Below are 14,296 nucleotides of genomic sequence, written 5' to 3'. Positions count from 1 at the left end.
TTTGTCTCTGCTTCACCTGGAGCGCTTTGCCTGGCTCAGGCTGCACTGCCAGCCTGCTGGGAACAGCAGTCATTCCACAATTAGCAGGCACTAATGAGGCTGCTGGAGCTTCCAGGGGGTGCTGCAGCTCAGCCTCCTCAGCTGGCCCGTTTAGACTGGGAATCACAGAATCACAGACAGCTTCGGCTTGGAAAGGACCTTAAAGGCCATCTCATTCCACCCCCCTGCACTGCCATGCCGTGTCCCCAAGTGCCACTTCTGAGGCAATCTCTGCCCAGAGATGCTGGCAGAGCCTCGTCCATAGGTGAGACCCCGTCCTCTCCCTCAGAGCTGTCCTCAGACCCTGTCCCGTGGGAAGGAGCTTTGGGACACACCGCGGGTGGCAGAGGCTTCCCCAGCCTCACAAAGGGGGAGACAAACCCACAGGAGAGCCCTTGGGTCCCCAGAGAGCCCCTGGGTCTGGCAGGGAGGAGACACTGTGGGTTTTCCTTGGCTTGTCAGGCCTTGGGTCCCCAGACAGCCCCTGGGTCCCCAGACAGCCCCTGAGTCTGGCACTGAGGAGACACTGAGAGTTTTCCTTGCGCCCAAGCCTTGGCTTGTCAGCCCTTGGGTCCCCAAAGAGCCCCTGGGTCAGGCATGGAGGAGAAAACTGTAGATTTTCCTGTGGGTTTTCCCTGTGCCCAAAAAGCTGTGGATTTTCCTGTGGGTTTTCCCGTGTCCAGGCTGGGACAGGCAGCGCCAGCCCGAGCTCCTGGGGCAACATCTCCAGTCTGTGCTCAGAAGGGTTACTGGGAGCCCCGAGGGCAACTGGGGAGCCCCGAGGGAAACTGAGAGCCTGGAGGGTAACTGGGGAGCCCCGAGGGCAACTGGGGAGCTCTGAGGGTAACTGGGGAGCCTAGAGAGTAACTGGGGAGCCCCGAGGGTAACTGGGAGCCCCAAGGGTAACTGAGAGCTCCAAGGGTAACTGGGGAGCCCAGAGAGTAACTGGGGAGCCCCGAGGGTAACTGGGGAGCCTAGAGAGTAACTGGGGAGCCCCGAGGGCAACTGGGAGCCTGGACGGTAACTGGGGAGCCCCGAGGGTAACTGGGGATCCCGGGGACATCCGCAGGGCCCGAGTCGGGTGCCGTGTGTCCCTGGGAGGGAAGGTGCGGGCCGGGGTCCCCTCGGCGGACCCCCCTGCCCCGTGCCGGGCCCGGCCCAGCGCGGGGCGAGCGGCGGAGCGCGGCTCGATGCCTCCCTCTGCCGGGGCTGCGGCCCCAGCGGGGCGGCGGGGCCGAGCGGCCCGGGGAGCGCGGGGTGGCATGGGCATGGGGGTGTGCGGCGGGGATCGGGATGCGGGGTGGGGATCAGACTGTGGGATGCGGATCAAGATGTGGGGTGGGGATCGGGGTGCGGGTGGCGATCAGGGAGGGGGAATACGGGATGTGGAATGCGGCATGCGGCATGCGGCATGCGGGATGCGGGATGCGGGATGCGGGATGCGGGATGCGGGATGCGGGATGCGGGATGCGGGATGCGGGATGCGGGATGTGGGATGCGGGATGCGGGATGTGGGATGCGGGATGTGGGATGTGGGATGCGGGATGCAGGTTGTGGATGCGGGGTGGGTGAGGGAGGCAGATGTAGAGGCAGGAGATGGGATGAGATGCAGAATCCAGGGGCAGGAGGCAGATGCAGGATGCAAGAGACAGGTGGGGGATGTGGAAAATGCAAATGCAGGAGGTGGGTGTGGATGCAGGATGAGGGAGGTGGGATGCAGATGTTGATGCAGATGTGGATGTGGATGCAGGATAAGGGAGTTGGGATGCAGATGGGGATGTGAATGTGGATGCAGGATAAGGGAGTTGGGATGCAGATGCAGATGGGGATGAGGGATGCTCCAGTCCCTGCTGCCCCCATCACGCTGTGGTCTCAGCCTGTGCTGGGGGCTCCCCAGGTCACCAAGGAGAGGAACCATCTCCACAGAGTCACACAGGTTGCCCCGTGCCAGATGCACCCAGAGGCTGTTGGTGCCGTGTCAGGACCTTCATGAAAAGGGTTTTTCTTCCATTCTTCTTCCTTTTGTCACATTCCTCCTTTTCCTGGAGCAGGGGGACAGCCCAGAAGTCGAGTCCCTGTGAGAGGCTGCTCTCCTGCATGGCCTCTGCAGAGGAACCTCAGCAAAGCTCAGTCAGAGCCAGGACCCACGTGCCTTGGGGAGGTCTGGGGGATAACTGCCACCACCTCCCTGCCCCGAGGATCACAGAATCATTACAGGTCTGGGGGATGACTGCCACCACCTCCCTGCCCCGAGGATCACAGAATCATTGAAGTGGCAAAAGACCTCCAAGATGGAGACAAACTATTTACAGGAGCCTGGAGTGCCAGGACAAGGGGGAATGGCTGCCAGTGCCAGAGGGCAGGGCTGGATGGGATCTTGGCAATGAGGAATTGTTCCCTGGCAGGGTGGGCAGGCCCTGGCACAGGGTGCCCAGAGCAGCTGGGGCTGCCCCTGGATCCCTGGCAGTGCCCAAGGCCAGGCTGGACACTGGGCACAGTGGGAGGTGTCCCTGCCATGGCAGGGGTGCAAGGAGATGATCCTTAAGGTCCCTGCCACCCAGACCACTTCCTGATACCGTGATTCTCTGGTGTGCCTTTTACCTTTGTGCCTGGGAGCCCCAGGCAGGCCTGTGGCAAACTCACCTGGTGGTGGTCTCACAGCTTACCCAGCCTGTCTGGGATGATGCATCAGGCAGGAATCCCACCTCGAGGTGGGGCCTCCCTCCCTTGTCAGCTCCTCTGCAGACCCTCAGAGCTGGTCCTTAAAGCTACCAATCTCTGGGAACTTCATTTGCTTTTCTGGTTAATCTTTAACTCCCCTTTGTGCCCACAAGAATAACTGTTCTCACTGATAACCCCTGGCTGATCCCTGTGATCCCTGTGGGCTCTGCTCCCTAATTAACTGATGGAAATTGCTGATATCCCTGGCACAATAGCGTGGATATCCAGCACTCTGCTATAGAATATTTTAGACTTTATTGAGGTATTTATTCATTCTTTTTTTAGCAAAGAAAGCAGGCACAGCCTCATTCTCCATTAGACCTTTTTGTGGGAGGGAAATCAATAGAGGAAATTATGTTTGGTTCAAATATTTATGCTGTGACATCACTCGGGGTATGGGCATTTCTCCAAATTAACCACATGAAGTGTGCAAAGCACAACGCCACATCTGACCATAAAAAAGGCACACACAGAGTCATGGAATCATGGAATGGTGTGGATTGGAAGGGACCTTAAAGACCACAGAATCAGAGAATCATAGAGTAGAATCATGGAGACTGGCACAGCCCTGCCAGCCCATGGAGTGCCAGCTGTGCCCCATGGGCACCTTGTCCCCAGCCCAGAGCACTCAGTGCCACCTCCAGGGCACACCTGCAGGGATGGGCACTGCAAAGCTCCCTGGGCAGCCCCTGCCAAGGCCTGAGCTCCCTTTCCATGGGCAAATTGCTGCTGCTGTCCCAGCTGAGCCTGCCCTGGCCCAGCCTGAGGCTCTATCATTGTAACAATTCACAACTCTCAGGTGGAACTTTATCACCCAAGTCTGTGCAGAAATTCCAGCTGGCACCAGGTGATGAGTTTGCCCTTTAATTTTAACATAATTTCTGCTGCCTTTCTGAGCTGTGTGACTCCACCACCCCTGTGAGCCTCCAGCACAGACCCCCAGCTCCAGCCCAGCTCATGCCACGACTGTGGGGTCACATTTGGCTTCCTGCAGCTTTCTGGTGCTGCAGGACTGACCCAGTTTTTGCTCTGTACACAACTGGAGTCATCACGATGGGACCAGCAGCAGATGTTGGCCATGAGAATGTCAGCACTGGGAGAAGAATTTTTCACAAATTTGTGAATCTTAGGCAGGCTGATCACTGCAATGCTGGGGATTAGTACAGCACAGGTGTGGGAGGTGCAGGTGTTCAAGGCCCTGCTCTCAGTGGTGGAGAAAATGTGCATGGAATACATCTTGCCAAGGCTAAAGCAGGAGGATTGGAGTTAAGCTCCCCCAGCCTGTGCAGCATCTGCAGCCCATCACTGCCTGCTGGCCTGGGACGGCCAGCCCCAGTGCTGGGCAGGACTGGGCAGTGTGGGGCTGCTGGGAGCCCAGTGCTGCCATCCTGAGAGCCCCACTGCCCCAGAGATCACCCCAGAGATCAGCCCCAGCCACCTCCCTGCAAGGTCTCCTAGTGACCTTGGGCTCACTGGCACCCACCAGGACCCCAGGCCCTTCTCCAGTTCTGCTTTCTGGTCAGAGAGTCCTCATCTGGAATAAAAGCCCCGATTATAATGAAATTTAACCCAAAGTCTGTGGCACAGGTCTGCTCAGGCCCAAAGCCACAGCACAGTGTGTCCTCAGGCTCTGGTTTATTCCTGCTAAAATTGGTTACTGATCGCAAGGAGCTGCTGTGACTCAGCTGGGTGTTTGCATTCTGTGCGATTGACTTCCCAAGCACTCTGCCATCTCGAGCTCAGGCCCCGTTTCCATGGCAGGGGGGGATGAGTGCCCAGCTGTCCCAGGCTGCAGTGCCACTCTCAGCCCCCTCTGGCAGCCCTGAGCCTCCTCAGCCTCCCACGGGAACTGCCATCAGCACAATCCTCGGGGAACACCCTCCCCTGCCAGCTGGGACCCCTCTGGCACAGAGGCTGAAGAGATTCCTTTCTTCTCTGGAACTTCATTTGCTCCTAGTGGAAGGTGTCCCTGCCTGTGCCGGGGTGGGACTGGATGGGTTTTAAAGTCCCTCCTAACCCAAACCCTTCTCTTAGAATACTTGGAATAAAAGCCTCCCTGAGTCCCTCAGAGACAGAAAGGAATGCAGGGATTGGACTGGAACCTTTAGAGAAACTGAAATACATTAAGCCTCACAGATATGAAGTAGGAGTATAAGTTTGGTTTTAACTAAGTAGAAATATATCTGAAGAGACTCTGCTAGCAGTAAAAGGCCCTAAAGCCTAGTTTAAAGTTCAGTAGTGATACCTTTCACAACATTAACTTAGCTCCAGATATCAGGAAAACATAGCAGAACACTGCTTGCATTTCTGGATAGCACAGATAGACCATTTGTGTGAGCAGATAGAACTGTGTGTAGGTTTTGGGTAAGGACTGACACTGCTTTCACACATTAGAATTAAGCCAGGAGAGGTGTAGGAAGAATGTTTTTAGCTGATTATATGATTTATGAATAAAATACCCCTGTATTGGGGTAAAAGAGGTAGCAGTAGCTGCTGCTGCTGCTTCTAAACACTGGGACCCTGTGCCAGAAAGCTTTTAGCTTTTTTTAGCATGGGCTTGAATACTCTGAACTCTTCACCTTCGAGGCTGATGTATTCATTGAATAAACAACTTTACAACAACCAACAACTGCTCCTGTCTCTTTGAAAGGCCCAAGACCCACTCCTAACTCGACACCTTCCATCCTTCTATGATCTCCATGATTCTGTGCCCAGCCTGGCTGAGAGCTGTGGCACAGGTCCTGCACCCACAGCCCAGAGCATGGCCACTGCTGGCCATGGGCTCTGCGCTGCATTTGCAGTCTCAGGGAACTGAGCCATGCCAGCTCTGCCCTGTGGGCTTGTCCTGTGGGTTTGTTCCCAGCAGCTTTCCTTCAGACCATGGCCACGGCCCTGCTGCTCCTCACTGTGTGGTGCAAACGTGCCTCTGAGGGGACACAGACAGCAGCAGAGCTCTGTGCTCAGGGGAGACATTCAAGGCTCCAGCACACTGAGGCAGTGCAGGGAAATGCTTACCAGGGTGGCAGAGGGGACAGGGGGTGGTACAGAGAGGCACGAGGCAGTGAGGGATGGGCACGGGCTGCTGCTGGAGACCCCATGGCTACAAACAGCCCTGGAACGCTCACTTAAGGAAATACAAACTCAGAGAGTGACAAAAGTGGTTTGGAGGGACAAAGAGAGCACAGAAGGAGCATCTGGTGTGGGAAAATGCAGCATATTTAGGTAAGGGGGGTGTACAGGGATACAGGCAGCACAACAGGGAGACATTCCCTGTATTCTGCACCATCCCATGCACAAGGACAAGGTCTGGGCATTCACATGGGACAACCTGGAAAGTTTTTTGGAGAGATGGGGGGATCTGCACACCCATGAACACGGTGTCTGTGCAGGGAAAGGTCACAGGAAGGGTAACTCAGGGCTGAACCACAGGTAAATGGACCAGGCCCATCGCTGGAAGTGTTCCAGGCCAGGCTGGACAGGGCTGGGAGCAACCTGGGACAGTGGGAGCTGTCCATGCCCATGCAGGGGCTGGAACTGGAGGAGCTTTAATGTCCCTCCCAGCCAAACACTCCTTTGATTCAATGATTTCTGCTTTTCAGCAAATGTTGTCTGAGTAAACATCAAGTCAACCAAGTGTGTGATGGCATCAAATGGCTCCAGGACCAGCTGCAAAAATCTGCAAAGTCCCTGGTGCAGAAGCCTGGGCAGGAAGGAGTAAAAGCATTGCTATGCCTCAGATTCCTGATGCCCATTGGAGCAGGAAAGTTAAAGCAGGATTCAAGCAGGATGTGTCCGGGAAGGGGCAGTGCCCTCCTGGGGCAGCACCGTTTTGGGGCCAACTTCCCTGTTCTGGTCTGTGGTGATCAAACAACACCAAGGGCAGCTCCGGGGCAGCCCTGGGGGCAGGAGAGAGCATGGACTGCTGACTGAGAGCAGATCCAGCAGAGAGGGATCCACCAGGAGACCCCCAGAGCCCCTGGGGCCATTTCCAGAAAGGCCCAGAGGAGCCGGCTGCACGTGCTCACACCAAGAGCAGGACGCTGGATGCCAGGGTGGGGAATGTTTCCTACAAAAAGTGTCCCCAGACTGGGGCAGTGCCCCAGGACCACCTGCTTGGATCAATGCTGGAGCCAGCACTGGTGATCTCCTTTCCTACCCAATCTCTCTTTCACACTCTTCTGCCTCCCTCTTTCACTTCACTCTTTTATTTCTCTCACTATTACAACGTAGGGGCAAAGCATGCATCCATTTCCACACCAAGTGTGGAGCTGGCCAATAAAACCTGGTGAGCTTTGTTTTTAGGACCCTTCTGGGTTTTGCCATTCCTTTGTGACCCTTCTTTTGGGCACCTATGACTCCTGGGTGCTCCCTTGTACACAAGAGTGGGATGTGACACCTGGCACGACTGAGTCACCGAACAATGGAACAACAGATTTCAGAGAAAAAGCAGCTGAGATGAACACACAGTGGTGCACTGGGGGGAACACGTCAGATGGAAGATGACAGGCTGGTGGCTGACAATTATCTCTCAGGAACAAGCTGTCACTGCTCTGACAATGTTACAACACAGTTCAGTGATCAGCAGTTCCAAAAACAAAGCAGACGTTAGAAATTCCCTGGAAAGGAGTAGGAAACATGGCCAGGACAGTGCAGGGCGTCTGAAATGCCACAGTCCTGAGCCTCGAGGGGCAAAACTCTGCTGGTGGAGGGAGCAGGAGTGGCAAAGGGTCTGAGGTGGGTGAGGGAGATCTGCTCAGGGACATCTCAGTGTGAGGGGTTGGAAGCACAAAGCTGTTTTCTACCTGCCAGGAGGGCACAGGGACAGGAGCAGAGGGAACGGCCTCAGGCTGGGCCAGGGCAGGCTCAGCTGGGACAGCAGCAGCAATTTGCCCATGGAAAGGGAGCTCAGGCCTTGGCAGGGGCTGCCCAGGGAGCTTTGCAGTGCCCATCCCTGCAGGTTGTGAAAGACAGTCGGGAGTTCCCCTCATTTGCCTCACAACCATCTCAAGGACAGACATGGGGACCCTGAGGGCCCTGATGGGAATTCTGGCCTGCCGGTGGTGGATGAAGGCCAAAACCCTGAGGGCCCTGATGGGAATTCTGGCCTGCCAAGGGACTGTTCACAGCTGTGTCTACAGCTTCTGGCAGGGCCTGCCGAGGGGCTGACACACCCTGTATGCTGGCACCTGTTTCGCAACAATAGCTTGAGAATTTCCCCACCTCTTGGCCTGGCTGGGCTTTTCTGGGGTAACCTTTGGTGGTCCCCCCTCACAGAAAATCCATCATCTGCTTTATGACCACCGTGATGGACAAGCTTGAGATGGGAGAAGCCTCTCCCTCAAGGACTGGGCCATGAAACCCCTGTGTGGAGAAGCTCCCCCTCCCAAGGACTGGGACTGAAACCCCTGACCCAGGGGAGGGAGAGCCAACCTGACCAAAGCCAGATTTTGCCAAGCACTACCTGCTGGCTGGACCAAGAAGAGAATGGCTCTCACAGCTTATTGCTGAGAGCATGGACTACCTGTTACATCTGTTCTTTAGTGTATCTATTCCCCCACCTCACAATTTCCAATAGAGTTATCATAATAAAAACCTCTGAGTTAACCAGAGATTTTGAGATCCCCCCAACATAACAGGCCGGACTGGACCAAAGGACATAGTCTCCATGTTTGCTAGCTATATCCCCCTCTTTCTCTCTCTCTTTTTCTCTCTTTCTCTATCTTTTCTCTCCCTTAATCCCTCTATCTCATTCGCTGTGGTCATTCAGTAAAGATGCATTTGGTTTGATTATCACTGCAATCCCCATTCCGTGTTGGTTCTGCACTCTGAGATCAGTTAACAAACCATCAGCACCTCCGTTCCTACGAGCAGATTGTGACACAGGTGTCCCCTGGAGGTGCCACTCAGTGCCCTGGGCTGGGGACAGGTGGGGAGGTCTCTTCCAACCTCAGGGATTCTGTGATCATGACAGCAGGGTCTGCCAGAGCCTAAAGTGCTCACACATGCAATTTAGAAGGGTCTGCTCCTCAGGCAGGTGATTCATCCCTGAAACAGCAGAGATGTGAGTGAAGAAAAGAGCAAATCAGCCCCCCAAGCTGCTCCAGGAGGAAGACTCTGCCCCCATGTGAGGGCAGGGGCTTTCCAGGGGCTCTGGTGAGGCTTTCAGCCCCAGTGGGTGTGCTCAGGGGTTCCAAGGAGGTGCACTGCTCCCCCTCAGCTCTGCATTTCGGGTTTGTGGTGGGAGTTGTTCTTTTCATTCTGAGGCAGCAGCCTGTGTGACATTCGCTGCCTTTTGCATTTTTTCCATGGCTCGTTCCATCCCCAGAGCCCTGGCCAGTCCCTCCTGGGCTCTTCTGCCCCGTGCAATGGGCAGATCCCAGCGAGGGGAGCAAAGGGGGTTTGTGGTGAGGGGCCAGGGCTGGGCACACACCTGCTTTGGGAAGGAAACTCGGGATTTCTCCCAGGCTGGAGCAGCCAGAGGCCACCCAAACATTGTCCCTGTGCTGGCAAACACTGCCACCAGGCACAGCTCCTTCGAGAGGGGGAAGTTCCTCCCCAGGGCAGCACCTGTGCCAGCAGCTCTGCTGTTAAAGCTGCTGGGCTTCCTGTGAGTGCTGGAGAGAGGGCAGAGGCTTTTCGGGCTGGTAAGGTTGACTGATTTGGGGTTATAATGCAAGTTATAATGCAAGTGAGCTACTTCCCAGCTCTCAGGTTTCCGTGTCTGTCTCCTCAGGCCTGTAGCTGCTTTTTCTGGGGCGTTTTGTGCTATTTTAATGCTGTAAATGCTTTGTCTTGCTTCTGTGTTTTGCAAAATTCTTCTTAAAAAGTGTCTGGTTCAGGCCCTTGTGCTGTGTCAACGAGGAATGGGAAGGAATTTTCTTGGTTAAGTCTTGATGTTGGTTGATTGGTGTGGGATTGGTTTTGGGGTTTTTTTAGAAAAAGCCTATAAAATTGGTCCCAGCCTCTAGGCAGGCAGAGGAGGCCAAGGCACAGTGTGAGAAATGTCTTTTATTGCTGAAATCAGAGCAGGCTGGAGCACCCTGCGTGGTGGGAGGTGACCCTGCCCATGGCAGGGGTGGAATGAGATAGGCTTTGAGATTCCTTCCAGCCTTCTGTGATGCTTTGGTGATTCAGCTCTCCACTGGAGGCCTCAGGAGAGGGTGTCCAAGTCTCAGACACAGATAAAGAAAATGTTTTCCTGTCTTAGCACAGTCCTGAAGTCACCATGGGCCTCCTGCAGCTCCTGGCCCACACAAGGTGCTGTGTTTGATGCGCTCCCTGAGCTCAGGACAGACATCCCTGTGGTCCCTTTGCTCAGGAGAGACATCCCTGCGCTCCCTGAGCTCAGGACAGACATCCCTGTGGTCCCTTTGCTCAGGAGAGACATCCCTGCGCTCCCTTTGCTCAGGAGAGACATCCCTGCACTCCCTGAGCTCAGGAGAGACATCCCTGAACTCCCTTTGCTCAGGAGAGACATCCCTGCGCTCCCTTTGCTCAGGAGAGACATCCCTGCGCTCCCTTTGCTCAGGAGAGACATCCCTGCACTCCCTTTGCTCAGGACAGACATCCCTGCGCTCCCTTTGCTCAGGAGAGACATCCCTGTGCTCCCCTGCCTTGGAGCACAAGGGCTGGGGCTGGCAGCTCCTCTCTGGAGCACTGGGAGGCAAAAGGGCCCCGAAGGGAGCGGGTGTCCCGAGCCCGCTCCTGGCTCAGGGCTGATGGAGGGCTCAGCTGTTTGTCCCCGCGGTGCTGCTGTCCTGGCGATAACGGTGCCCGGCCTTGCAGCCTGCCTGGGGGGGCTGCTCCGTGTCCTTGGTGCCATCAAGATGTGTTGTGTTGTCCCTGGAGGAGCTGCCAGCTCCTGGGGAGTGCCCGGCTGCACTGCACCTCCCTCGCTGCTGCCCGCGACAAACCCGCTCCTGGGCTGTCCCTGTCCCCTCTGCCCAGCCCTGTCCCCTCTCCTGGGCTGTCCCCTCTGTCCCAGCGCTGTCCCCACTCTCCCAGCGCTGTCCCCTCTCTGTCCCTGTCCCCTGTCCCGCAGCGCTGTCCCCTCTCTCGCAGCCCGTTCCCAGGATGGCGGTGGCTCTGGCGGTGGCTCTGGCGGTGGCGCTGGTGCCGCTGGCAGCCGAGGCGGGGAGGGACCCTCTGCTGAACGTCTGCATGGATGCCAAGCACCACAAGAGCCAGCCGGGCCCCGAGGGCAAGCTCTACGAGCAGGTAGGAGCGGGGCTGGCACACACCTGGCTGGGTACCGGCACACCTGCCTGGCACACCAGGCTGGCACACACCTGCCTGGCACACCTGGCCTGGTACCTGCTCACCGCAGGTTCTGGCGGCTTGGCCACTGCTCACCTGGGGCTGGAGCCCGTGCTGGGTGTGAGATCCAGGTGTGCTGCCCTCCTGCAGCTGCTGGCCCAGGGACAGGGACAGGGACAGGGACAGGGACAGGGACAGGGGCTGCCAGCTCAGGGCCACCCCTCTCTAACCCCCCTGAGGCTGGGTACCCCAGAGCACAGCGGGGAGAGGGAAGGGAAGGGAAGGGAAGGGAAGGGAAGGGAAGGGAAGGGAAGGGAAGGGAAGGGAAGGGAAGGGAAGGGAAGGGAAGGGAAGGGAAGGGAAGGGAAGGGAAGGGAAGGGAAGGGAAGGGAAGGAAGGGAAGGGAAGGGAAGGGAAGGGAAGGGAAGGGAAGGGAAGGGAAGGGAAGGGAAGGGAAGGGAAGGGAAGGGAAGGGAAGGGAAGGGAAGGGCTCTCCTCTGCTCCCTCAGAGTGGGACACCCTCCTTGCTCTGCCCCAGCCCCTCGGCAGAGGAAGGGGGTTTGTTTCTGTCCCTGGGCTGGCACAATTCCTGCTCAGGAGCTGATCTGCTGCTCCAGCTCTGCCTTGCTGCAGTGCCCAGCTCCGAGTGAGCCAGAGTTTGCTGCAGAGGACAAAGTGCTGTGGCTGCTATGGGCTCTGCCCCTGGAGCTGCTGCCTGTCCCCTGTGTGCTGCAGTGCTCCCCCTGGAAGGACAACGCCTGCTGCACGGCCAACACCAGCCTGGAGGCGCACAAGGACCAGTCCTACCTCTACAACTTCAACTGGAACCACTGCGGGGTGATGCCGCCCAAATGCAAGCGCCACTTCATCCAGGACACGTGCCTGTACGAGTGCTCCCCCAACTTGGGGCCCTGGATCCAGCAGGTGGGCTCAGACCCAGGAACCCTGGAACTCCTGGGGTTGGGAGGGACGTTAAAACTCGTCCTGTGCCACCGCTGCCATGGCAGGGACCCCTCCCACTGTCCCAGGTGCTCCAGCCCCAGTGTCCAGCCTGGCCTTGGGCACTGCCAGGGATGCAGGGGCAGCCCCAGCTGCTCTGGGAATTCCATCCCAGCCCCTGCCCACCCTGCCAGGGAAGGATTTCTCTTCCATATCTAGGCTGCCTCAGCTTTTCCCAGAGGACAGAAAGATTCCAAGGACTTTTCTGGCCCCTGAGTGATGGAAGAATTCCTTGTGTCAGGACCCACCTGTGCTGGGGCTGAGGCTCCTCTGGGACCAGCTGTGGCCCTGGGAGGGGCTGGGGGATCTGGTGTGTGGCAGAGCCTCCAGGTCACACCTGCCCAGCGTGCCTGGCCCTGTGCCCTGCAGGTTGACAGCAGCTGGAGGAAGGAGAGGATCCTGCACGTGCCCCTGTGCAGGGAGGACTGCGAGGAGTGGTGGCAGGACTGCAGGGATGCCCTCACCTGCAAGGAGAACTGGCACAAGGGCTGGAACTGGGCCACAGGTTGGTGGGCTCTGGGAGCCTTTCCTCACCCCCTGGCAGGTCACTGGCAGTGCCACCGCTGCCAGGAGCCCTCCTGAGCCCAGGACATCCCTCTGGCTGCCCTGGATGGCTCCAGCCCCTGCCAGGGGGCTCAGAGACCTTTGCATGGAGTCACAGACACCTGTGCCTTCAATTTTAGCCCATGGAAACAATGACCAGCTTTGTGTGAGGAGTTACAAGCCACAAGGGTTTGAGTAGAATGATGGTGAATTTGTCACTGGGTGAAAAAGTAGAATTTTGGGGATTTAGAATGGGGGTTCAAGAGGCAAGATGGAGGAATCTGGGCATGTCCTGTCCTTCTTCTTCTTCTTCCTCCTCCTCCTCCTCCTTCCCCCTCCTCCTTCCTCCTTCTCCTTCTCCTTCTCTTCCTCCTTCTCCTTCTCCTTCTCCTTCTCCTTCTCCTTCTCCTTCTCCTTCTCCTTCTCCTTCTCCTTCTCCTTCTCCTTCTCTTCCTCCTTCTCCTTCTCCTTCTTCTCCTTCTTCTTCCTCTTCTTCCTCTTCCTCTTCTTCCTGTTCTTCCTCTTCTTTCCTTCTCCTCCATCTTCTGCTGTGATGGTGGCACTTCTGGATTGGTTTAGAGCAGAGACAGACTGTCTAACATAGGTGATAGGGATTGGAAAATTATTGTAAATAAAGCACACGTAGTTTTTAGTATAAAAAGCTAACACCACGCCAAGGGCAGGGACTGTGCCACAACCCGACCTGCTGGACAGACCTCAGCAGGTCAGAGAAAGAATGTTATAGATAACAGAAAAAAAATAACATTGAGAACCAGGGCCGAGGAGTCTTGGCTTCTTCAGCGGCAGGGCTGGGAGAGAAAGGACTTTCCAACACCTCAGAGGCCATCACAGGCGCGGGACCCGAGCCCCTGTCAGGTGTCCGGGGTGTCCGGCAGGTGGCCGAGCCCCGGGGCCCGGCTCAGGCGTTACCCTGGGCCGCGGGCCGGCGCCCTGCTCCTGCCAGGGCCGGCCCAGGAGCGAAGGGCCGTGCTCTCAGCGTGCCGCGCTGCTGTGTCCCCAGGAACCAACCGCTGTCCCTGGGGCTCCGAGTGCCGGCCCTTCCACCAGGTGTTCCCCCGGCCCCGGGACCTGTGCGAGAAGATCTGGTCCGGCTCCTTCAGGCTCAGCGCCGAGCGCCGGGGCAGCGGCCGCTGCATCCAGATGTGGTTCGACCCCGCCCGGGGCAACCCCAACGTGGCCGTGGCCCGCTACTACGCCGGGCTCAAGAGATCCTCCCCCGGCTCCCAGGAGCGCACCCTGGCTCCCCAGAGCTCCGGCGCCGGGCGGGCCCTGCCCGGCCCTGGGCTGCCCCTGCTGCCCCTGGCCCTGCTGCTGCTGCTGCTGGCCCCGCAGCCGGGGGCTGGGGGCTCCCTGTGACCCCCTGCGACAGGGCACGGCCTGCAGGGCTGGCACACGCAGCTCTGTCCGTCCGTCTGTCCCAGTGCTCAGCGCAAGTTGTGTCGCTGGACCGTGGTGCCGCCTCTCTGCTGACCAGAGCAGGGATTTCCTTGCCTCTGCCCTCGGGGGAAGAGCAGGGCAGTGTCTGCTCTGCTGTGGGAGCTGCTGCCCGTCTGTTCCTCCCCACGGCTGAGCTCTGGTGCTGTTGTTTGGGCTGCTGTCCCTCCCTGAAGGGTGCCCTTGGCAATAAAGTCTGGCTCTGTTTCAGCCCTGCTGTACTGATGTGAAATATTCCTGAGGAGGGGAGAGTCCTGGGGGTGCTGCTGGGTGTGGGCTCTGC

General features: G+C 57.5%; 1 protein-coding gene across 1 annotated transcript; it reads left to right on the top strand.

Annotated features, from left to right (window-relative positions):
• Positions 1-10,833: 10,833 nt before the first annotated feature.
• LOC115905195 (folate receptor alpha-like) lies at positions 10,834-13,890 on the top strand (the record flags this gene model as incomplete). The annotated part of the gene is made up of 4 exons (XM_030951358.1): positions 10,834-10,977; positions 11,752-11,940; positions 12,385-12,520; positions 13,580-13,890. Coding segments are annotated over exons 1-4 (780 nt in total), but the record flags the coding sequence as incomplete, so codon positions are not given.
• Positions 13,891-14,296: the final 406 nt, after the last annotated feature.

The sequence above is a fragment of the Camarhynchus parvulus genome, chromosome 1 (assembly GCF_901933205.1).
Source record: "Camarhynchus parvulus chromosome 1, STF_HiC, whole genome shotgun sequence".
In the NCBI taxonomy this organism is placed as follows: domain Eukaryota; kingdom Metazoa; phylum Chordata; class Aves; order Passeriformes; family Thraupidae; genus Camarhynchus; species Camarhynchus parvulus.
This window is presented reverse-complemented; position numbering and strand designations above follow the sequence as displayed.